Source organism: Littorina saxatilis, linkage group LG12 (genome assembly GCF_037325665.1).
Source record: "Littorina saxatilis isolate snail1 linkage group LG12, US_GU_Lsax_2.0, whole genome shotgun sequence".
Classification (NCBI taxonomy): Eukaryota; Metazoa; Mollusca; class Gastropoda; order Littorinimorpha; family Littorinidae; genus Littorina; species Littorina saxatilis.
Genome location: NC_090256.1, coordinates 56,698,976 through 56,724,168, shown reverse-complemented (window position 1 = coordinate 56,724,168; position 25,193 = coordinate 56,698,976). Strand labels below are relative to the sequence as shown.

The 25,193-nt window shown below is 43.9% G+C and overlaps 1 protein-coding gene across 1 annotated transcript in view; it reads right to left on the bottom strand.

The window, feature by feature from the left end:
* Positions 1–25,193, bottom strand: part of LOC138983143 (uncharacterized) — a 210,632-nt gene that overhangs the window by 77,166 nt on the left and 108,273 nt on the right. The window contains exon 8 of the mRNA XM_070356552.1: positions 5,728–5,808. Coding sequence (XP_070212653.1) covers positions 5,728–5,808 — 81 coding nt within the window. The remainder of the gene's footprint in view (positions 1–5,727; positions 5,809–25,193) is intronic.

The following is a 25,193-nucleotide window of genomic DNA, read 5'->3' as shown; positions in this document are numbered from 1 at the left end:
AGTTCATAAATTATTCATGCATGTAGATCGAAATGATTCATAACAGTACCATTTATGAATTTTATCGTATGAATAACTCATGAAATTTCATGAATGGTTCAACAGTTCATGAATAACCATTTTGCCAGGGCTAAGTAGGATGGAGCTTGTAAGACCCTTTGAGAGTGGCTATGAGAACATTAATTGTAACTGTAAAGGGATTGAATGTGCTTTGTACAGGTTGAACTGTATGTGTCTCGACTGTCCTCCTCGGCTGATTCTGATCCTGCCATGGTATGCAGTATGGGTAAGGCAAAAGATTCAATTGCAGGGCCAAGTATACCAATTAACTTACCCCCGACCCCTGCTCCACCGAAACACACACACACACACCCTCAAACACATGCACACACACACTTCTTAATGGAGTCCTCAGGAAAAGTAAACAAGTCGGTGAAGCGATATAAAAACATTTACCATATTTTCCGGGTCATAATTAAGGCGCGACTTTTTTCCTCGAGTTTGACCCCTGCGTCTTGTATAAGGAAGCGCCTAATCGTGTATGAAATACGAAAAAAATCAAAGAGACTGCCTGAGTACCAGTCAAACAACTTGTGATATTGCATGTTTCAGCTACTAGGTACTAGTTCCTCTCAAGACATCAAAGAGACCGCCCCATAGGTTAACCTCGGTCACTGACCCCGGTGCAGGAAGGGTTTCCTCTCAGATATGACAGGGGAACCACCTCTCATAGCAAAAACTGGGTCATTGACCCCTGGAAAGAAGGTCAATGTCTATAAACAAGGCAACCCAGCTATCACAATGGACCTGCCTTTGATCTCGCGGCACACACAGAGCACACATATTTCCACTCTGTATTCTTCCTTTGATGTGCGGCTTATTTTCATTCTTCGACCGTTTGTTACCGGTATACTTTTTCAATTTTGGTGCGCCCTATCGGCCCCTTGCGCCCAATGGGTGACTGGATTAAAAAAAAATTTTCTTATGCGCTGTAGCGCCTTGTAACCCGGAAAATACGGCAGTCAAATTGTCAGGTTGAAACTAAAAGATCAAAATTAAAAACCAGCGATCTCCGAGACTAACAGACATGGGAATTTAAAAAAGTAAAAAAGGCTGAAATTTTGTAAGTAATAGCAAAGTCGACAGCATGCCCCCCCCACCACCCCAATTTTTTTTCTCCAAAGAACCCAAATGGTGCAATTTGGTGTCATCTGAGCTCCAAGTTTGTCATTAAATTCAGTTTTTAGAACCATTTTTGCCTCCCCCATTTATTTTTTCGGCGGACACTTTTGCTTTTTCGGCGGATATAACTTTTCGGCGGAAACTTGCCTTTCAGCGGACAATTCCCATGCCTGACTAAATGTAGCAATTAAGTATTGGCTAGCAGAAGACTCAGACGGATCACGCTCGGCTCTGTGAAGCAAATTTTTTGCCAACGTAGTACCGTAGTCCTATTTTCATTAAATTGTGAGCACATTTTTTAAAGTAAACATGGCATACCTATATATTTTTGGGTTTCAGGAAATGATACAGATAAGATAACATTATTTTTGGATCGATTACTCAAATTTTAATCGTAATCATAATTTCGCTCCGTCGGGCTTCAATTAGCTTTTGTCGGGCGTCAATCCCCGATGAAGACCTCGAAGTTTCAAATTGAAGCATGTTAATGTAATTGTAATTCAATCTGACGACGATCTCTTTCCTGCTTTCATGGGGTTGTAAACAGACAGAATTGGTTCTGTTCTGTTCACACACTACTTTCAGTCCACCTACCTGCAAGGGTCAAGTCCCAAGAAGTATGTCTCTGTATTCCTATCGTATCACTCTGCTCCTGTTTTGTTTTCTTTCACACACATTTTCCCTTCTTTTTTGACGGGTTTCTGGACAGCAAACTCTAAAACAAATTCTTTTCCTCACAAAAGCGATCTTTGGAATTGACTGACGTAGTCCGGAAGAATTCATGCATCAACTTCTACGTCACGTATTCGACGTCATCACTTCGCATACCTTATGGTCTCGGTATTTCGTTGGCCTTCATATTATGAAAGCACATACATTTTTATCTTAGTTGTTATGTATTTATTGTTAGTAAACATCGGCATTATTCATGTTTTACTTTAAACGCAATCATTGTTATTTATAGATCACAGGCACCTGATGTAAGTAGGTCACACACGTGTAAATGTTGTGCCCAGTCCTTGTTTTTGTTTCTGTTATTATTTTAGTTAGCAGGTCTAGTTGAGCACGTATTAAGTATTATGTACCCACTACTAGTTATTGTGCATTTTAGTTAATGGACTGATGATGTCATTTGTATGGAGTCGACGCACGTGCGAGGATATGTATGTGTGGGAGGGGGGGGGGGGGCGCGGGAGATGGAAGCTTGCTGTATGTTATGTAATGTATATATTGTGTGTGATACGTGGAAATGTGATACTATTTATTTGCATGTATGATACAGGTACAAATGTGATAATTGTAGGCTTATACTAGTGATTATTGTGTGTGATACATGAAATGTGATATGAATGCTGTTTTTATATGTTATACTCTTACTTTCTCCCAAGCGCAAGACAAATTCTTCTATGAAAATTGAAGCCAATAAAATTTGAGTTGAGTTGAGTTGAGTTGAGTATTTCCTACTTGTAAAATGACCCTCAAAGCTAACCGAGACTAGTTGAGGCTGTATCAATGCGCCTCGCCAGCAGGTTGTTAATGGATTTTTTAGCGAGTGATGATGGTTATCGACAATTAATGACCGGTAATTTTTAATGAGTTGGGGCATTCTGACCAATCACAGGATCTGTTTCATTAAAACGAAAACTTGATTGAATTACAATAAAGAATAAGATGAAATCATTTTTGGGTCGATTACTAAAATATTAATTTTAATTACAATTTTTTTAGATTTTTAATGACCAAACTCATAAATTAATTTGTAAGCTTCATAGCTGGAATGTAATCCCATGGTCCAGACTGAGTTGAAGATAAGTTGACTAAAATTTCAATCAATTTGATCGAAAAATGAGGGCGTGACAGTGCTGTCAGGAAAAGCCGGAAATGTCGTCATCAATGATATTTATCAAACAAGTCGGGTAAGGCGAAATTACTACATTTAGTCAAGCTGTGGAATTCACAGAATGAAACTGAACGCACTGCATTTTTTCACAATGACCGTAGTCCGCCGCTTGTGCAAAACGGAGTGAAACTGACGAGCCTGTTCAGCGCGGTAGTGGTTTCGCTGTGCTGCATTAGCACGCTTTTCTGTACCTCTCTTCGTTTTAACTTTCTGAGCGTGTTTTTAATCCAAACATATCATATCTATATGTTTTTGGAATCAGGAACCGACAAGGAATAAGATGAAATTGTTTTTAAATCGATTTCGGAAATTTAATTTTGATCATAATTTTTATATTTTTAATTTTCAGAGCTTGTTTTTAATCCAAATATAACATATTTATATGTTTTTGGAATCAGGAAATGATGTAGAATAAGATGAACGTAAATTTGGATCGTTTTATGTAAAAAAAAAAATTACAATTTTCAGATTTTTAATGACCAAAGTCATTAATTAATTTTTAAGCCACCAAGCTGAAATGCAATACCGAAGTCCAGCCTTCGTCGAAGATTGCTTTACAAAAATTTCAATCAATTTGATTGAAAAATGAGGGTGTGACAGTGCCGCCTCAACTTTTACAAAAAGCCGGATATGACGTCATCAAAAGTATTTATCGAAAAAATGAAAAAAACTTCCGGGGATATCTTTCCAGGAACTCTCATGTCAAATTTCATAAAGATCGGTCCAGTAGTTTGGTCTGAATCGCTCTACACACAAACACGCACAGACAGACAGACACACACACACACACACACACCACGACTCTCGACGTCTCGATTCCCCCTCTATGTTAAAACATTTAGTCAAAACTTGACTAAATGTAAAAAAGGAAAAAATTGTCTGGGGATATCATACCCAGGAACTCTCATGTGAAATTTCATCAAGATCGGTCCAGTAATTGTCTTGGAATCGTTCTACACACACACACACACACACACAATCACACACCCCACAACCCTCGTCTCGATTCCCTGTCTATGTTAAAAAATTTCGTCAAATTTTGACTAAATGTAAAAAACATGGAGGGAACAGTTTTATTTGTATGAAGAAATTGTGTTCCCACAAATATATGAGCGAGTTCAAATATGCCGTGGCTGCATGACGGGTAAAGGGTGGAGATTTTTCTGATCTCCCAGGTCAACGTATGTGCAGACCTGCTAGTGCCTTATCCCCCTTCGTGTGTACACGCAAGCACAAGACCAAGTGCGCACGGAAAAGATCCTGTAATCCATGTCAGAGTTTGGTGGGTTATAGAAACACGAAAATACCCAACATGCTTCCCCCGGAATCGGCGTATGGCTGCCTGAATGGCGAGGTAATGAGGCCAACTGCAAAGAAGGTACAGATTTGTACTAGCCCATTCATGGGAGGGACCAGTACAAACTAAAAATCAGTAGGAATGGCCGAACAAACACCTAGTATGAGCTGCGCTATGATATTTGAACACCTGTGACAGTAGCAGACTGTTAATACCCCCGAGGTACAAAGTCTATGCTGAACAGCATATAAAGACAGTATATAATAACCCTTCCATCTGCAGCGGATATCATAAATTCACCATGTACACCACACAATTGTACTTCATGTTCAAGTGGAAGGGTACTTGTAGAAGCACCGAATGGATGTAAAAGCCTGTAATATGGATCAGTAATGTTTTAAAATGCTGCTCCGCACAGAGCACTCGGTTAAAGCAACGATTTGTCTTTTGGTCACAGATAAGGATATAATTAAACAGTCAAAACATTTACACATCTGTTGCACAGATGACTACCCAAATAACATGACGTTCTACAATATGTTTAAGTAATCAAACACATGATGTAAACTACCCAATATAGAAATAATTCTTTTGTCCAGACTTATAGATTGCCATGTAGGTTTTGACTTTATTAGTTCACGTGCGGGGACTCAGATCTTGGCTTACGTACGCTGTCGCCTGCTCAGACAATGATGAAAATAAATTTGTAAAAAATTGCAGTTTTCAACTTCTTGCAAGATCAATGAAACTTGGTAAAATTTCTGACGGGAGCAGTGGCGTGGTGGTAAGACGCAGGCCTCCTAATCGGGAGGTTGTGAGTTCGAATCCCGGTCGCTGCCGCCTGGTGGGTTAAGAGTGGAGCTTTTTCCGATCTCCCAGGTCAACTTATGTGCAGACCTGCTAGTGACCTAACCCCCTTCGTGTGTACACGCAAGCACAAGACCAAGTGCGCACGGAAAAGATCCTGTAATCCATGTCAGAGTTCGGTGGGTAATAGAAACACGAAAATACCCAGCATGCCTCCCCCGAAATCGACGTATGCTACCTGAATGGCGGAGTAAAAACAGTCATACACGTAAAAATCCACTCGTGCTAAAAACATGAGTGAACGTGGGAGTCTAAGCCAATGAACAAAGAAGAAGAAGGTAAAAATGTTAATGGATAGATGCCTGAGGCATGACTGAAAGCCCTAGGGACTCTGGACCTGGAAGTGACAAGCACAGTAACGTTTAATATACTAGAAACTACACAGAAGGAAGGTCTCCTTAACTTCCTGTTTTAAGCTTGGTTTATTTAAGTCATATGTAACAAGAACAGTACCAGCCAATGAACACATTATTCTGCTTACCTTTGTTAGTTCAGGAGGTGGAGGGGGAGGGAGATTTCTGACTGGCTTCTTGGGCAAATGCTGCACAATGGGTCCTGGTCTCTGGCAACAAAACCCAGCAATATCAGTATAATTATGCTTTCCTTGTAGATTGACTTGAGGTTTTTCCTTTTTGTTTTGTTTTTTAAGTTTGATGGTGGAGACTCGATCCTTCCAAGCCCTTAAAATAACTATCCTTTACCCTTATCATTCATTATATACTGAGCAACAAAGAAACGCAAATTCTTTTAGAAAAAAGTTTTATTCTCTTGAAATTTGCATGCCTGATTAACCGGACATCGAAACAAATAAAAAGAAAGGTGAGATGTTCACTGTACTTGCGGTATGGCATCACCTTTTGTTGTCATGCCTGCAATGCAACCCTTACCAGAATGTCATTATGGTGTGTGACCCCCATCAGCGTTGGTCACAGCCTGACATCGGCGCCTCAGGACCAAGATTGTTTAAAAAAAACAGGTCCGAAAGTGTGGTTGAGGCTGATTTTATCCCATACCATCACGTTTAGTCCACCCTGAACATAATGTGTTGCCATGATGCAACCATTGCGCTCACCTCTTCTTCTCCACCCTAGCTCTCACATGCTCATTAAACATGTTTGAACTTTAATGCAATTAGGGCCATCATATCAGTGAACAAAATGTTTTGTCATTTTGCTCACCAGTTCCAGTTATGTGATTCTGGGCTCACTGCTGTATGCCACATGGTGTCTTCGAGTAAGGACCTGTCCTCTAGCTGGACGGATTAGGTTTGATGGTCTCACTCAGTCAGTCTTCACCGCACAGTCTGGCCACTGATGAGAATCTGCGGGTGGTTCCCAATGAAGTTCATGGCAGTATCAGTGGCTGTATGGAATCAATCTCTAATACGTTGTCACAGGATCTGGAAATCTTGTCATAATTAAGGTCATGCAAGGTATTCCATTGCGTTGCCTGACAACAGTGCTTCTAGAGTTAGCAAAACATTGCTGAAGGTGGTCGACCGTTGACAGGTGCAAGTTGAAAGCAGCTGCTATCGCTTCTGGATCATCCCTAGCTATCCCTAGCTTTAAGTCGACCCACTGCTCTCCGGCGTTGTGCTGGTGTCAATCTTGGCATCCTGGCTGTTTTAAAAGTGTGACTGGCAGTAAGATGGTCTCTTGATTGCTAAATGCATGCATCTGCACTGAACACATCTCACACATTAAGTTTCTCCAGCTTAATTTGCTCGCATGTGCTGCAAGTGCGCATCATGTGTACCTTGCGAAAACTGCTTGTCCAGTGTGTTGATACAATCGGAACATCAAAATAATAACAGCCTCATTGAGCAATATGACAGCATAAAACTTTTGTGTTTTCAATATTCTCACTCTTAGATTGTTCGAGATTATTTCAATAAAAAAATGCAGATTTTGTTCGCATTTCTTTTGTTGCTCGGTATACAGTAGAACCCCCTGTTTACGACTTTGGAAAAACCTTAACATTAGGTCGTAAAAAGGGGGGATCTTAAAAGGGGGGTTTGAGTTTTTGGCCGGTCGGTCATGAATTTGGTTGCAGTGTATGTACTGTCATGTTTACACACAAACACACAGTTGCAGTTTACTGTCATATCAAAACACACACACACACACACACACCCAAACACATAACAGCAGAACAACTTGAACTCAAATTTCAAAGAAAATTTACTCATGGCATAATGCTCGCTCCCCGCTGAGTGAAGCACATTTGACATTGTGGCGCAACCAGTAAAATTCGAATGTCCTAACTCAATAGAAAGCATAACGACTTTTCTCCCGAATCATCTTTCCGCTCATATGAATGATTCGTCGCCTTGCATCGCTAAACTTGACCACGATCGTTGAGGTCTTGGATCTCGCATGCGCGAGATTTCGTTTTTATTTCTTCTCGCAATAGTTGGAGGAGCAAGAGCCGCCATGTTGTGTTTTCGTCTGCTCGAAATATGCGCAAAAGTCGTAAATCATCCCAAAAAGCTCGGTCGTAAGTCGCGTTTTGGGTCATTATCCTTGACGATACACAGGATTTGCGTCTTCCAGACTCCTAAGGAAGTCGCCGCGGATTCTATCGTGCGCGAGATTTAGTTTGTTTTCGTCTCGCGATAGTTCGAGGAGCAAGAGCCGCCATGTATTGTTTTCGTCTGCTCGACTACAAATGCGCGAAAGTCGTAATTCATCCCCAAAAGCTCAGTCGTAAGTCGCGTTTTGGGGTGAGTCGTTCACTGGGGGTAGAATGCATCCGTCGTAGCAAAATCGGTCGTAAAAAGGGGGTGGTCGTAAACAGGGGGGTCGCTAAGGGGGAGTTCTACTGTATAAAAAAACAGTTAAGTTGTAATATCACATCTCTAGGATTGGGTCGTGAACCATACAAAGTATTGCATACTCGAGGGCCACAAACTGCAAAATCAAATTTGTAACATTGCACAGAACTTCACTTTGTCTAATCTAACAAATCTAAGCATGACTTAATTTATTTCACATAGTGACAGCTAGTACCTGATATGATTTTTTCTGCGAGTTTCAAACTGGTGTCTGTCAGGTCATATTAAAGGCAAAACATTGGCTGAAATAACTTAATGTATAGATGAGACAGGCTATATCTCAATCACGGGAAGCAACAGTGCTCTGGAAGAAATCAAGGAAATGATTCAAAGCCCGGCTTCAGTTGCGAGTAGATTGTACTGTTCACTTTTTTTTATCAATTATAAAATGTATAATTGAAATGTATTAATGAATGTTTGAGGAATATGGTTTGTCTCGTATCAGACCAAACCAGCGCAAATTTGTTGTGGTTTTGAGCAAGAGGACGTACACTGAAAGAGACGAGAAAATAAAACAAGACTTAGAACAAACATGGAGCTGGAGCAACTGAGAAAGAGAGAGAGAGAGAGAGAGAGAGAGAGAGAGAGAGAGAGAGAGAGAGAGAGAGAGAGAGAGAGAGAGAGAGAGAGAGAGACACACACACAGAGAGATTGAGACAGACAGACGACCGACAGACAGAGATCATGATGGAACTTTATTTTTCAAGGATAGAGGTTTAAGGCGACGCCTTTTCTTACAACCGGTCCTTACTTCTAATACAAATGTCTAATAAATGATAAACAAGTAAAGCAACATGACAAATAAACAAAGTAAACGCACGAATCAGCAAACAATCGACAAGTAAGCAAACAAGCAAATAAACATAAACAACAACATGACAAAGTAAGCAACATACAAATCGAAAGCGAAACATGCAACATGTTAATTGAGGTTACACATGTAAAGTGATCGACGGTAAAATTCACACGATACCAACGTTTACACTAATGCTAATAATCGAAAGGTTTATTGTAAATTTTCATTTGATTAATATACCTACCCGAATCACATGTAGCATTGACGCAGTCTAAAGTGCTAAGGTCTGAAAAGGCTACCCGTCTTAAAGGGGAGCAACCCCAACTAGAAAAGTAAACGTAGCCATGGTAATGACCATACACCCGGGGAGTTACCTCCCATCGTGCGTGCCACGTCACTACCGCTACTGAACACGTGACCCGTATCATTCGACTTAAAGAATAAATTCTCAAAATCATAAGCGGGGTAGGCGGGAGGGAATACACTATGTGATTCGGGTAGGTATATTAATCAAATGAAAATTTACAATAAAATTTTCGATTAAATTACATATTCCTACTCCGAATCACATGTAGCAGATTGTTACAACAAGGCGGTGGGAAAGAAAAAATCAAACTCACTCTCAAATCCTTGTCAAGAGCTGACCACCTGCCACCATGGCAGGCAAAGCTCTAGAACCATCCTGGCGAACAGCGGAGATGTCACGCAGATAAAAATTCATGAAGACATCCTCCGAACGCCAGTATGCTGTGTGTAACACCTCCTCCAGTCTTCTTGATCGTAACACGGCCAAGGAGGATGCCCAGGCTCGCGTCTCATGAGCCCGAGCTGATTCCAGAGGAAGGACAGGCTGTGTCCCCCCTTCATTACGGCGGCTCCACTCGTAAGCGTGTCTAATGAGCGCCGACACCCACCGGGCCAGAGTCGTCTTAGTTATATCCTTATGTCTCTCCGTATTGAGAGAAATAAACAAAAGCTTTTGAGCTGTGGATCTAAGTGACTGTGAACGGGCAAGGTAGATGTGAAGAGCTCTAACGGGGCAATTAACTAAGTCTGGGTCACCAGGAGCCAGAATAGTAGGCAAAGGCCTGACTTGAACCATAGGTGATGCTCGCTCAGGAGCCTGATTTTTCGCCAGAAAATCTGGCCGAAACCGTAAAGTAACGGAACCATCTGATTCAAAGGAAATGTCATCTGAATTACCGGAAAGAGCATGGATCTCACTGCCCCTACGCGCAGATGCGAGCAGCAAAAAGAAAAGGGCCTTACGTGTAAGATTAGCAAAACTGGCATCTCTTAGAGGTTCAAAATCTGCCGAACGCAGAAATTCAAGCACCAAGAAGAGATCCCACTTAGGAACAGGCGTTCGAGTTTTGACGTCAGAAAGGGAAGCGCCCTTAATGACCCCAGAAATCACGCCACTGACATCTATAGAGCGACCTAACTGACGTAGGGTCGCCGAGATAGCTGATCTTCTCACCTTCAACGAGGCAGTTGAAGCTCCCTGAGAAGACATGAAAGCAAGGTGGTTCGCCACATGCATCGAGCGGGGTGCCGAGGCATCCAACCCATGCTCGTGACACCAGGAAGCCCAGGCCCTCCAATGAGACTCATAAACGGACGAGGTAGAAGCTCTATGAGAGCGTCCTACCAAGTCCATGGTCAAATCTGATGCACCAGCACGCCTCAGGGAGGACCGTACAACTTCCACGTGTGAAGTTTTAGCAACTGAGGCTCTGTGTGGAGGCTGCCGGTGTGAGGCTGTACCAGTTCCCCTCGCGTGAGAGCGAGAGGAATGGGAGGGCCGTGGGCGAGTCTCAGAAGGTCCGGGAACCACGGCTGAGACGGCCAAAGAGGAGCGATCAGCAGGAGGGACGGACCCTCCTGCTCCGCCTTCCTGATAACCCGACTGAGTAACTGGAAGGGCGGGAACGCGTAAGCCTCCAGGCCTGACCAGGGAATGTCCATCGCGTTCGTCTCCCACGCCTCGGGATCCGGGAATGGTGAGACGAACACAGGCAGTCTCTTCGAGAACCTGGTGGCAAACAGGTCCACCTGAGGTTTCTGCACAAGAGACCAGAGACGATCCAGCGCTCCGTGAGTGATGGTCCACTCTGTTTGAAGCACTCTGCCGGAGCGGCTGAGCGCGTCCGCCAGAGTGTTCAAGCTTCCGGGCAGGTACCTGGCCGAGAGCCTGATTTGATGCTGTGAACACCAAACCAGGATCTCGCAGGCCCTGGCCGAGAGCGACGGAGACCGCGACCCTCCCTGCTTGTTGATGTAAGCTGCCACTGTCGTGTTGTCTGTAAACAGACGAACATGCTTGGCCTGAAGGGAGGGCCGGAACTTGTCTAGAGCTAGAGCCACGGCTTCTAGCTCCAGCAAGTTGATGTGCTGCATCCTCTGATCTGCCGACCACAGACCTGACGCAGTCAGCCCCCCACCCCACCAAGGACGCGTCCGTGAACAGGTCCAAGTCTGGGGCAGGAAGGGCTATCGGCACACCCCTGCATACCCACTCTGTGTCCAGCCACGGAAGGGTAGCGGATTGGAACCATCCCTGGAGGGGGATGAGGGCGTTCCAATCCACCGTAGGAGAGTCCACAAACGGCTTCAGCGCCAGCTGAAAGGGACGTTTGTGGACCCTCCCCAGGGGAACCAGGAGAGCCATGGACTCCATCTGCCCTAAGATGGAGGCCAAAGTCCGCAGGGAGGCCCTCGGGAGAGGCAAAGTGGAGCGTATGAGCGCTTGGAGCTTGTCCACCCGCTTCTGGGAGGGTTGGACAGTCCAAGCCACCGTGTCGAAAGACATTCCCAAGTAGGTGAACGTCTGACACGGTGTCGGCTCCGACTTTGATCCGTTGATCGAGAAGCCAAACATGTTTGCCTCCCGAAGAATTGATTGGGTATGCTGCGCGCAGCCCGACTGACTCTGATTCAGAATGAGCCAATCGTCCAGGTAGGCGCGCAGCCGGATACCCCGGGACCTCACCAGCGCGCAGAACTGTCTCACGACCATGGTGAAGACCCAAGGGGCGAGAGACAGTCCGAAGGGAAGAGCACGGAACTGGTAGACCTGACCTGCCCACCGGAAACGAAGCCATTTCCGGTCGGCTGGATGCATAAGTATGTGAAAATATGCATCCGTCAGGTCGATGGAGGTCGCCCAGTCTCCTGGGCGGAGAGTGTCACTGACTGACGCTGGCGTCTCCATCTTGAATCGTATCTCCCTCAAGAAAGTATTGAGGACAGACAGATCCAAGACGGGACGCCATGCTCCCGAGGCCTTGGGGACGGCGAAAAGCCGCCCGTAAAACCCGGGGGAGCTGTGGTTCAGGACTCTCTCCACCGCACCCTTCTGAACCAGGGAGGCTATTTCCGCCCTGAGGACGGATCTGGCTTCCTGAGAGAAGGGGGGCCTGAAAGCCGGCGGACACCTGGCCAGAGGTGCCTTGCCATCCTGCCAGAGAAGACGGAAGCCCGACCTCACGACTCCCACGATCCATTGGCTTTGTATTGAAACCAGCCAATGCGAAAGTGCCCGGGAGGGGCCCCCCGCCATCACCAAAGTGGAGGGCGGGGGGGGGGGGGGGGGGTGAGATCGGGAGCACTTCATTGGGGGTGAGGCTTGCTTCCCGAGCCGCCTCTCCCCCTGCCGGAAGCCGTTCGTTTTCTCGAGCCACGAGAAGACGGGCGGCCCTGACTCTTGTCTGCCGGTTTGGGAGGGCCAGCAACCTTAGCCTGCTTCGGCTGAGAAGGCTGAGATTTCTTGGACTGCTTAAGGCTTTGCAGGGAAAAGTAAGAAAACTGCTGGTCCCTGTTAGCCTGAATTTCCTGTCTCCGGGCGTCAAAAATGAGATGCCCAAAGAGGGAACCCTCCATGACCGGTGAGGCACGCAAAGTGTCTTTTGTTGCCTGCTCCGTAAACTGTGAGTGTGCCAGGAAGAGATCCCGGCGACACATGACGGAATGCGCGTAGTGCACAGAGGAAAGTCTCATTTGTTCCTCGTTGACCCTCGCAAGAGCGGACAACAAAGTAGAAACGTCATCAGCATCCTGATCCTCGCTGAGCGTGAAAGGATTCAGCGTCTCAGTGAGGGAGCGAGAAAGCGCCCGAATCAGAGTCTCAGCAATGGAGACAAGCTCCAGCTGCTGACGACCTGCCTCTTCAGAAGCAATAAGGGTGTGCTCGGAAAACAGAACACCATCCTCCCTCTTGATAGGCTTGGCCAGCAAGGCGAGCATCTCCGGCGGCACCGGCAAAGACGCCCGCGGGAGAGCGAACGAGGCCAATAAGTTTCGGCTAGACTTCTGCAAAACCAACCGCTTATGGGAAGACAGAGCGAAAGCAGAAGCCTGAGCAGCCGAAGCCAGCCATGGCTGAGCCTGCTCCGGAACTGAGCCGTGAGGCACCAGCAGCGGAACAGGAAGTGTAGGAATTCCGCTTCCTAACGGAGATGGCTTGGCCAAAACCTGAGAAAGCTGAAACGCTACCGAAGGAGACTCCATGAACCGGAAGTATGAGTCATCATCCTTCCCAGAGCGGAAGTCGGCCATCGCAGACGGGGCCACCGAAGCGGAAGCCGAAGAGACCGAAGCCCCTTCCGCGAAATATCTCGAAGTGACCTCGGCCGCAGCCTCAAGGGCCGCTTTGAGCCTCTCCGGATAACCAACACGTGCAGAATCGCTGATGACAGACTGAACATCCGAAACATCCGAAACATCCGGCGAAGGACCGAAGTCCACGTTGCTGGTAGAAGGGCGGTGAACGCCGTAACCGGAAACCGGAAACCCGTCCACTCTGGTACCATCCGAACTCATGCCCTGACCAGGGAAAGAGTAAGAAGACGGCAAGCCTGCAGCCGCAGGAACCGGAACCGCAGTCGAAGCGACCACCGAAGGAGGAAGCGCTGACTGCCCCGACCAGGGCTGAGACAACACCTGCCCAAAGGGCTGGTGGTGCTCCCCCGCGACCGCCATCCGGGAGGAAGCGGAAGCGACAGGAGCAGTAAATCCGGGCGGAGCCGGAAAGGCATCAGACGAGACCGCGAAGAGCGGAAGCGCAGACACCGAGGACGGCGGCCGGAAGGCCGAATGCCCGGAGGGCAACGTCCGGTCAACCCCGGAAACGACCACGGCGGGTGCGTACGTCAGGGGACCTATGCTTCCGGCGAGTGCCGGAAGCGCAGCAGCCGGAAACGGCTGCCGCCATTGCTCAGCAACACAATGGTCTTCGACGAAGCCAAGGTGAGACTGAACAGGGGTTTGCGGGTCGTGAACCCGCCGAAAAGAGCTGTGTCCCAGCAGGGAGCGTCCGGCGGTCTCACGAGGACCTGTGGACCAGCTCAACTTACTTGAGTCGCCAACCACAGCGGTAGAAGACGAAGAAGCAAAAACATCCGTCCTAGACAACGTCTCAGCCGGAAGCGTCATGGAAGCCAACAACGGAACAACAACGGAAGTCGCAGGCTTGAAACGCAACATCTCTTCTCGCACCAACGTACGAAGCTCCGGAACCAACGAAGAAAGTAACGAAGAAACCAGAGACGCCGAATCTGCAAGCGGCAGAGAAGGCGAGTGAGAACAAACAGCTAGTACATGCAGGAAGATTAGACTGCCCCCCAACCGAATGGTCATTCGGGGCAGAGATAGGAACCGACAAAACAGTATTCTTGGCCTCGTCAGAGACGACGACCAAAATAGGAGGTTTAGGTACAGAAGCGGAAGATTTAGGTTTAATTCTGCCCTTCACATCGGCCTTGCCGCGCTTTTTATCACTGTCAGACATGCTGACAAACCAAAATGGCGACAAAATTTCACAATGGCTACCAAAAATACGTGACCGAAAATTTCTAGTAGCAACAGAAATATACGTTCAACAAAGTAAAAAGGAACGAGCTCACCAACTACTAGTGCAGCAGGCGAACAGACGGGTATGTGGGTGCCGGTGGGTGTCTAAGCAAACACCAAACAGCGAAATTCCACGAGAGCCAAAAATTCAACGACCTGCTCCTCAGAAAGCTGTAAAGTCGAATGATACGGGTCACGTGTTCAGTAGCGGTAGTGACGTGGCACGCACGATGGGAGGTAACTCCCCGGGTGTATGGTCATTACCATGGCTACGTTTACACTTTTCTAGTTGGGGTTGCTCCCCTTTAAGACGGGTAGCCTTTTCAGACCTTAGCACTTTAGACTGCGTCAAATTGCTACATGTGATTCGGAGTAGGAATATGTAATTTAATGATTATATGGTGTAAATGATGATGATGAAGATGTTGATGATGATGATGATGAAGATGAAGATGAAGATGAAGATGAAGATGAAGATGAAGATGAAGATGAAGATGAAGATGATGAAGATGAAGATGAAGATGAAGATGAAGATGAAGAAGAAGATGAAGAAGATGATGAAGATGAAGAAGATGAAGAAGATGAAGAAGATGAAGATGATGATGAAGATGAAGATGAAGATGAAGATGAAGATGAAGATGAAGATGAAGATGATGATGATGATGATGATGATGATGAAGATGAAGATGAAGATGAAGATGATGAAGATGAAGATGAAGAAGAAGAAGAAGAAGAAGAAGAAGAAGAAGATGATGATGATGATGATAATGATGATGTTGATGATGATGATGATGTAAAATCGCAACATAAATTCCACATAATACATATAATAAAGAACATATTTGTGTATTTCATAAAGCTTTGCCAATTGTTGACAGCTACGTGCACGTGTTAAGACTAGTATAGCCATCTAGGTAGACATAAAATGATTATGCAGAGCTTGTTTAAAACTCTTTAGTGAGGTTAATGATCTTATTACAGACGGAATGGAGTTCCACACCATAGCGCCAGAGAAGGCTTGACTAGTTTTGAACAAATCAATCCTGGTCCTGAATATAGATGGGCACTTCGCCATGATATACTTTATACATCATTACAGTCTTATTAAACTGTAACTGTTTAACTAGCGGCAGGTAGTTTAGATTCTTTAACTTCAAATCAGCTGATAATTGTGGACCATTTAACATGATTTTAGCTGCCCGACGATGTAGAGATCAGTTTAACTTTTTCATGTGAATATCAGAGACGCCAATTCCCAAAGAGTTGATGCGTAATTAATATGGGATAAGATGTGGGCATGATAAAATAGTTTTAGTGTTGCGATATCAACATATTGCTTTAACTTTGATAGCAGAAACAAATTCTTGGATACTTCTTGACAAACATAATGTACATGAGATTGCCATTTTAATTCTTGATCGACTATCACACCCAAAACACGATGTTCCGTTACCTGCTGAACAGGTTGTGATTCCAGAGAAAGATTTAACTTAAGAGGTCGTGACTGGTGTTTTTGTCTTGTTGTAATAATCATGCTTTTTGTCTTTCCTGGGTGCACTATCATAAAATTCTGGTTACACCAACTGTTGACTTCATTCAGACTAGACTGTAAGGAAATTTCAATTTCTTGAACAGTCCTACAGCTTGTGTGAAGCGTCGAATCATCTGCAAAAAATTCCGTTTTAACTTTGGAATTAGATAATGAAGGGGGAGGTCATTAATGAATATACAAAACAAAATAGGCCCTAAAACTGACCCCTGGGGGACTCCACTCTTTAAACATCCTTTGGGAGATGTTTTACCGTTTATAGAAACATACCGTGTTCTGTTGACAAGATATGATTTAAAGAATGAACACGTTGCGGGATTGTTCACGTACAATGCGAGTTTATGTAAAAGTAATGTGTGATCTACAAGATCAAAAGCTTTTTTAAAATCAAGAAATACAGCCCCTGATATGTCCGAACGATTAATTGCCGATAGCCAGTTATCACATAGTGATGAAAGAGCTGTACTACAGGAATGTTTTGGACGAAACCCAGATTGAAAGGAATGTGAAATAATTTGCACCTTTCCATGTAGTTCAGAAGATGCTTCTGTATGTGCTTCTCTAAAGGCTTTGATAAAATAGGAAGCAATGAAATTGGCCTGAAGTTATTAGGGTCAGACACATCTTTATTTTTAGGAAGTGGAACGACCTTAATTGCCGTTTTAAATGCAGCAGGAAAAATATTCTGTTCAATGCAAAGATTATACACATACGTTAGGGATTCCACTATGTACGGTAGGCAGGGCCTCACATCCACGTCGGACATCGGACATATGAGGATATTTTTTTCAAATGTCCTATACATTTTTCATGCAGGAGGACAAATGTCCTATTGTTTTTGTCACAAAGTGGTCAATGTCCGATTATTCTATCATTTGATCCGGACATCATCAGTACTTCTCAATTTACAGTAGTTTGAATGCTAATTTATCGATGTACATGTATTGCGAAACGATGTGTAGCAGACGAAATTAGACACTTTGTGCCTCTAGTACCAAAGAGTTTCCAAGGCTCGCAACTCGGAATGCTCGAAGCCAGTTGAGAGTTGCCTCCCTTCGCGCTTTCCCCGAAAATAACAAACATGCCGCCTAAACGAAAACTGATCCCAGAAAGGGGACAGAAGAAATTACACTTCAAGTCCCTTCCCTCATCATCTGTCAGTAGCACGGAAACTGAGCTTCCTCCAGCCCCAGAGCAGTTAGAGCCCGATCGCCCAGGTGAGAATGTCGATCGCGATAGTCAAACATCGGAGCCGAAGAAAGACACTACCCCCTCCCTCACCCCCACGCGTAACTTCGTCTCAAGCTTGATGCGTGTGTACCTGGAGGGGCCAAAGGATGACATTCACAAGTCACAGTGGGTGGTGAAGGTTGTTGAAAAGTGGACATCCACGAGGAAGCGAATGCTCTTCAGCAAAAGAAAGGAACCAACACAGTAGTTGAAGTTCAGAGACAGAAACACTGCACTGACTCGATGTAATTTATTTTATATTTTCTGTTACCTTTTTGCCAAGAAAAGTATTTTTGTTCTTTTACCCTCGTGCCAAGAAACTAGTCAAGTTTAATTATATTTACGTTTTGTTACGAGAAAAAAATGTCCTATTGATTTGGTTTTGTTCAGGACAAATGTCCTATCACTTTTACATTGGCCAGGACATTTGTCCTATGCTACCTCTCATGGATGTGAGGCCCTGCGGTAGGGCTAATTTAAGCAACGACGGGGGGATTTTGTCAGGCCCCATGGATTTATTATTTTGAAGGTTTTCTATAAATTTTCCAACTTCATGTACAGCAATAGTTGGGATAGATCGAGAATGAATCTTGTGATTTCAATTTATCAATACAAAATTCTTTTAATCTAAACAATAGGGAGTCCCCATCCTCGACTTCTTCATTTACATTTTTAGATTGTTTCAATCGATCAGCCAAACACAGAAAGTGCTTATTGAATTTTTCAGGAGAAATGGCGCTATATAATCTGCTATTTCTTCTCTGGGATTTACCTAACACTTCATTTATGGCTTGCCAAAGCGTGGCAACATCTTTTTTGTCTTCAACCAATTTATGAAAATGATTACTTTTTGCCTGGCGTACTAACTCGGTAACTCTATTGCGTTGTGCTTTAAATTCTGATTTCCTTTGATTTTCCTTAAAAAAATCACGTAGTGCCATAGCTTCTACAATCTCAGGAGTAAGCCATGGTGGTAATGTAGGGGATTTTACTCGGTGTTGCCTCAGAGGGGCATGCTTGTCAAAAATCGGGTAGAGTATACGTGAGAAACAATTAAGCGCCTCCTCAGCCTCAGTACAATTAAACACATCATGGAACGGAGCTGAAGATAAGACTATGAAAAACTTAGACTCGTGAAATTTTTTAAAGCTCCGATATTCGATGGTTGTGTGTTCTTTTTTCTGACATTTTGGGATTATATACACTGCTCAAAATAAGTCAAGGACCAAAAATCCAAACACAAATTACGCAAAAACCGATCAACCAAAAACATGGAACTTGTAATATGTTGTGGTCAAATCATTCAACAACACTCACGCCAAAGTGCATTGAATTCCATTCTGATAAACAATTGAGTTACTGTCTCTTAAGTGAAGGGGGGGTCAAAATCAAAAGTCGCAAGTCTTTGCAGATTGTCAATTCCAATGTTTCACCGGTTCCCAAAGTTCAATAATGGGTATAACCCCCACGATTCTGGCGGCACTCGTTGCAGCGACCCCTCATTGAGTGGACAATGTTTGCCAGATCAGCCTGGGGGATGGCCTGCCACTCTTGCTGAAAAAGAACGAGCAGCTGTTGGAGGTTTGCAGGTGGAGCATGATTCTCGCGAACACGACGGCCCAACATGTCCCACGCAAGCTCGATAGGGTTCATGTCAAGACTGTTGGCTGGCCAATCCATCCTGTTGATCTGTACTTGCTGCAGGAAGGCGGCCACAAGCCGTACTCGATGTGGGGGAGCATTATCGTCATGTAGCACTGCATGGGGCCCAATCTGACGCAGCATGGGCAGGATTTGGGGCCTGAGGATCTGGTCCCTGTAGACAATGGCATTCAAGTTGCCCCGTACATGGTACAGTGGGGTCCTGTGGTGCTCGCTGATCCCAGCCCACACCATCACTGACCCTCCCCGGCAGGCTCTTCTCTCCCTCACGCATGCAGGGATCATGCGTTCTCCTGGACGCCTCCAGACCCTGGTCCTGCCATCATCATGCTCCAGACTGAATCGAGATTCATCGGAAAACAGTACCTGGGCCCACTGCTGTCGATTCCATCTCAAATGGCGGGTGGACCAGGCCAGTCTTGCCATCATGTGACGTGGCGTCAGTAAAATGCGGCCAAGTTGACGCCTTGCGTGCAGCGTCTGGTCATGAAGGCGGTTGCGGACGGTCTGCTCGTTGATGTCAGTGTTGGTTGCCACCCCAAGCCTTCGTCTGATGGTGCTGGCAGTGGTCGTCCTGGTCTGCAACGCCTGGCGTGTGATGTAGCGGTCTTGACGTTGTGTGGTGCTTCGAGGGCGCCCAGACCGGGGTCTGGTTTCCACACTTCCAGTGGCCAGAAAGCGCTGCTGCCAATCTCTCGGAGCCGGATACCCTCTTGAACCCAGGCTAGAGCTCGTCCGCGGTCGACAAGGTTCAGATGAAGTCTTGGGGGCATGGTTGTTTTGTGGCCTGCTGTGATTTTGCCTAGGCTTATAAAGCATTTCTGGTGATGACAGTTCAATCTCAGAGGACCAATGGTTCACGTGAAAAAGATTGATTGGGGCAAAATCACCTGTGCTGAGCTCTGCAGGAGGGTTACTTTCACGTGCGTTTTTCGCAACATTGCGGATTCTTTGCTCGCCTGCACAGAGAAACAGGCAAAGTCTGAGTACCGGTTTTTGCTGTCACAGCAAAGGCAGGAAAGGTGTCAAGACGACCACAAAGCGTAGAGGGTCATTGTCGCCGATTTGTGTGATTTTTGCACAATCAACGTTGGGATCGAAAAATGGCTTTTGGTCCTTAACTTATTTTGGGCAGTGTAGTTCCATGAGCAGCAAGTCATGTAATGATCACTTATGCCAGAATTAACCACATTAACATTCGAAACCATTGTTTTGTTATCCGTGTATATATGGTCAATTAATGTCGCTGTTGATGCAGTTATTCTTGTTGACGTTTCAACTAGTTGTTGAAGGCCAAAGAGGGACAGAGTTGTGCACCAAGCTGTCTGTGTCTGAGAGAGGGAGAGAGAGAGAGAGGGACAGACAGACAGACAGACAGATAGAGAGAGAGAGAGAGAGAGAGAGACAGAAATTAATGAGTATTTCATTGCTTCATGTATAAAACATCACTGATTCTCATCACTGTACAGAATGTGAAGAGAATTGCAGTCGTAAGAATTTTTTGTCGGCACACCATCATCGTATTTTCATGCAAAACATATGTATCTTATAAACATCAGTTTGCACCTGGCAATAAAAGAAAACAACAGGTCTTTTTTCGGTAGCGTCTGGAAGAAAATACAGAAGGATGAGGAAAATGCAACATCTGTGGAACTCTAAATTCCCTCTTCACTATGAATTTACTACTAGCTTTTAACAAATCAATGTATTGTGCCTATTTTTCGAACTAACGCAACTGTAAATTATGTGACAGTTATGACTCGCGAATTGTGCTGCAGTCATCACTGAGAAGTCGTTGGGAAGTTTACTGAATACCGAGATTAAAATACATAATATATATTTTCTGGGTCTAATCAATTACCAAAGTAACCGTAAGTACAATACTAATTTGACTGGCGAGTGACTGTTCCCTTTCTAAAAACAAAATAAAACAGTTCTTTTGACAGTTATCTAAGTCAATAGCCAAAGAAGAAAGTCTGTGACTTCAGCTCTGGCAGCTTTTTACTCGGTCAAGCCGTAATGGTTCCATAGCTCGGGGCCCGCCGCTGGCTTCAAGTAAACAAGTAGCGCTAAGAAGGGAATGTGCCCTATTTCCGTAGGGGAAAGCTCTTTGCATGTAGTATACAATTTTGTTAAGTCACTTACTTTTTTTGCCGAGACCAGCATTGTAAAAAAGTGCCGTATTGGTCGAAGCACTTCGGTCAAATTCTGTGTGATTTATCAACAGCAGCTGCATGTCTACATGAGTGAATGTAATATCTTCAAAATATCTTAAAAGGCTATTTCTTCCTATAAATATTAAGAAAATGTTACGATCAGCTTCATTATTGTTGTGGCAATTTTGCTAGGGGTGTGACTGAGCCCTCTTTAATCAATCATTCAAGATATACAATTTTTTATTTTATATGTCATTAATTGAATGTATTTTCACTGTATTGCGGTTATCAGACTGCGAATGTCCCAAGGCACTGAAAATGACCCAGACTTTGAATAAGATCACAATTAAAGGGTTTATTAAACTGTGTTCTCATAGGTCATATATTTTTGCTTGATTTATTACATTTAGTCAAGTTTTGACTAAATGTTTTAACATAGAGGGGGAATCGAGACGAGGGTCGTAGTGTATGTGTGTGTGTATGTGTGTGTGTGTATGTGTGTAGAGCGATTCAGAGTAAACTACTGGAGCGATCTTTATGAAATTTGACATGAGAAATCCTGGGTATGATATCCCCAGACAGTTTTTTCATTTTTTCGATAAATGTCTTTGATGACGTCATATCCGGCTTTTTGTAAAAGTTGAGGCGGCACTGTCAGACACCCTCATTTTTCAATCAAATTCAGTGAAACTTTTGTAAAGCAATCTTTGACGAAGGCCGGACTTCGGTATTGCATTTCAGCTTGGTGGCTTACAAATTAATAAATGGTCATTAAAAATCTAAAAATTGTAATTAAAATTTTTTTTTTTTAAACAATCCAAATTTACGTTCATCTTATTCTTCATCATTTTCTGATTCCAAAAACATATAAATATGTTATATTCGGATTAAAAACAAGCTCTGAAAATTAAAAATATAAAAATTATGATCAAAATTAAATTTCCGAAATCGATTTAAAAACAATTTCATCTTATTCCTTGTCGGTTCCTGATTCCAAAAACATATAGATATGATATGATTGGATTAAAAACACGCTCAGAAAGTTAAAAACGAAGGCCGGACTTTGGTATTGCATTAATTTTCAGCTTGGTGGCTTAAAAATTAATGAATGACTTTGGTCATTAAAAATCTAAAAATTGTAATTAAATTTTTTTTTATAAAACGATCCAAATTCACGTTCATCTTATTCTTCATCATTTTCTGATTCCAAAAACATATAAATATGTTATATTCGGATTAAAAACAAGCTCTGAAAATTAAAAATATAAAAATTATGATCAAAATTACATTTCCGAAATCGATTTAAAAACAATTTCATCTTATTCCTTGTCGGTTCCTGATTCCAAAAACATATACATATGATATGTTTGGATTAAAAACACGCTCAGAAAGTTAAAACGAAGAGAGGTACAGAAAAGCGTGTTTTGCAGCACAGCAAAACCACTACCGTGCTAAACAGGCTTGTCAGTTTCACTGCGTTTTGCACGAGCGGCGGACTACGGTCATTGTGAAAAAATGCAGTGCGTTCAGTTTCATTCTGTGAGTTCCACAGCTTGACTAAATGTAGTAATTTCGCCTTACGCGACTTGTTATTTATACAGTGGAACTCCCCCTTACCGACCCTCCCTTTTTACGACTACTCCCTTTTTACGACTGATGTTGCCACCACGGATGCATTTTTAGTATATAATGAACCCCCAGTGGATGACTCACCCCAAAACGCGACTTACGAGCGAGCTTTTTGGGATGATTTACGACTTTCGCGCACATTTCGAGCAGACGAAAACACAACATGGCGGCTCTCGCTCCTCAAACTACCGCGAGACGAAAAAAAAACACGAAATCTCGCACGCGCGATCCCTATACATCCGGTTTTCCTATGTACGCTATCTTGTCAGTTCCCGACTACAAACGAAGATTCGCGAAAAAAAGATAAAAGCGCTGTCTCTTGAGTAGAGAGCTAAAGTAATCGAGCGAAATGGCAATCCGCGGCGACTTTCCTTAGGAGTCAGGAAGACGCAAATCCTGTGTATAGTCAAGGATAAGGACTCGATGTTATCGAGATGGCAAGACGGATAGCGAAGCGAAAGTACGCAAAGAGAGGTGCCTGTACGAAGACCTCAAGTCCATCGTGTACGGGACTAGTTTAGCGATGCAAGGCGAAGAAACATTCCTGTGAGTGGAAAGATGATTCAGAAGAAAGGTCGTTATGCTTTCCATCGAGTTAGGACATTCGGATTTCACTGGTTGGTTAACACACCACAATGTCAAATGTGCTTCACTCAGCGGGGAGCGAGCATTACGCCATTAGTACATTTTCTTTGAAATTTGAGTTTAAGTTGTTTTGCTGTAATGACTGTTTGGGTGTGTGTTGATATGACAGTAAACTGCAACTGTGTGTGTGTGTGTTTATGTGTAAACATGACAGTACGTACGTACACTGCAACCAAGTTCATGACCGCCCAAAAAACTCAAACCCCCATTTTAAGACCCCCCTTTTTTAAGACCTTATTTTCAAGGTTTTTGCAAAGTCGTAAATGGAGGGTTCCACTGTACACAAGACTAAAATGTTGTGTTGAATGTGCCCATATATATTATTATTTTTTTTATAATTTTTTTTATATAAGAACAGTGTCTTGAGTGACCGGTGTTTCTTACGTTCGATAATGCACTGCTTTTGTCTGTAAGTGATGTGCAGTGCGGGGCACACAAAACAACGCCTACTGACACCAGCTGCCATATTTATATTGCACAACTCAATACTGATACAGCTGAACTGATTATGCGATGCCAATGCATTGTGACTTATAATTCGCAAACGTGTGTGTGTGTGCATGTGCGTGTGCGTGTGTGTGCATGTCTGTGTGTATGTGCGTCAAATCAGATTGGTTAATGAGGTTGTTATTCAAAATGCTGCCTGAGGAGTGTCAAGCGTGATGCGCAATGTACAGTCACTCCAAGTTTAATGACCGAATAAAGGTAGGTTATGTTTCTTTCATGGTCTTGTGTCAAGAGGTAGCCGAATTCCAAAAAAGCATGTGGTGGAACCCAAAATACGCTCGTAGTAGAAGTTCCCTGTGTAACCGAGTGCCGAAACACTACGATCACCTCGGGAAGCGAAGTGCAATCAAACAGGATTGAAAATGTTAGGGCTAATTTCTTATCCCTATAAAAACTGTTATGCAAACCCGAAGGTTTCCATGAACATACAGACAATCGGAAACCACCAGACCCCATCACAAACAGACTTCTACAATCCACTGGTGTTGACATTTAAAGGCCAACAACTCGGGTGCAGAGTCTGCTGTGAAAGGAGCGGTAGCCTCCCCTGTCACACCTGTATAACCAAGTTGAGGTTTACATGATATGGAAGGTTTCTATTGAGGTTCCCAACTTTTATTTGAAGTCAAAACACGCTAATTTTTTGCAAAAAATACTGCAGAAACAAATTAGAACTATTACATTTCGTAAACAGTTTTAGTACACTCTTTGACTGCAATTTATGTTCCTTATATGGTCAAACGCGTCTTTTTACATTTAGTCAAGTTTTGACTAAATGTTTTAACATAGAGGGGGGAATCGAGACGAGGGTCGTGGTGTATCAATCAATCAATCAATATGAGGCTTATATCGCGCGTATTCCGTGGGTACAGTTCAAAGCGCAGGGATTTTTTTTTCTTTTCAATTTTTATTCAAGGCGCAGGGATGCCGTGTGAGATGGAATTTTTTTTACACAATACATCACGCATTCACATCGGCCAGCAGATCGCAGCCATTTCGGCGCATATCCTACTTTTCACGGCCTATTATTCCAAGTCACACGGGTATTTTGGTGGACATTTTTATCTATGCCTATACAATTTTGCCAGGA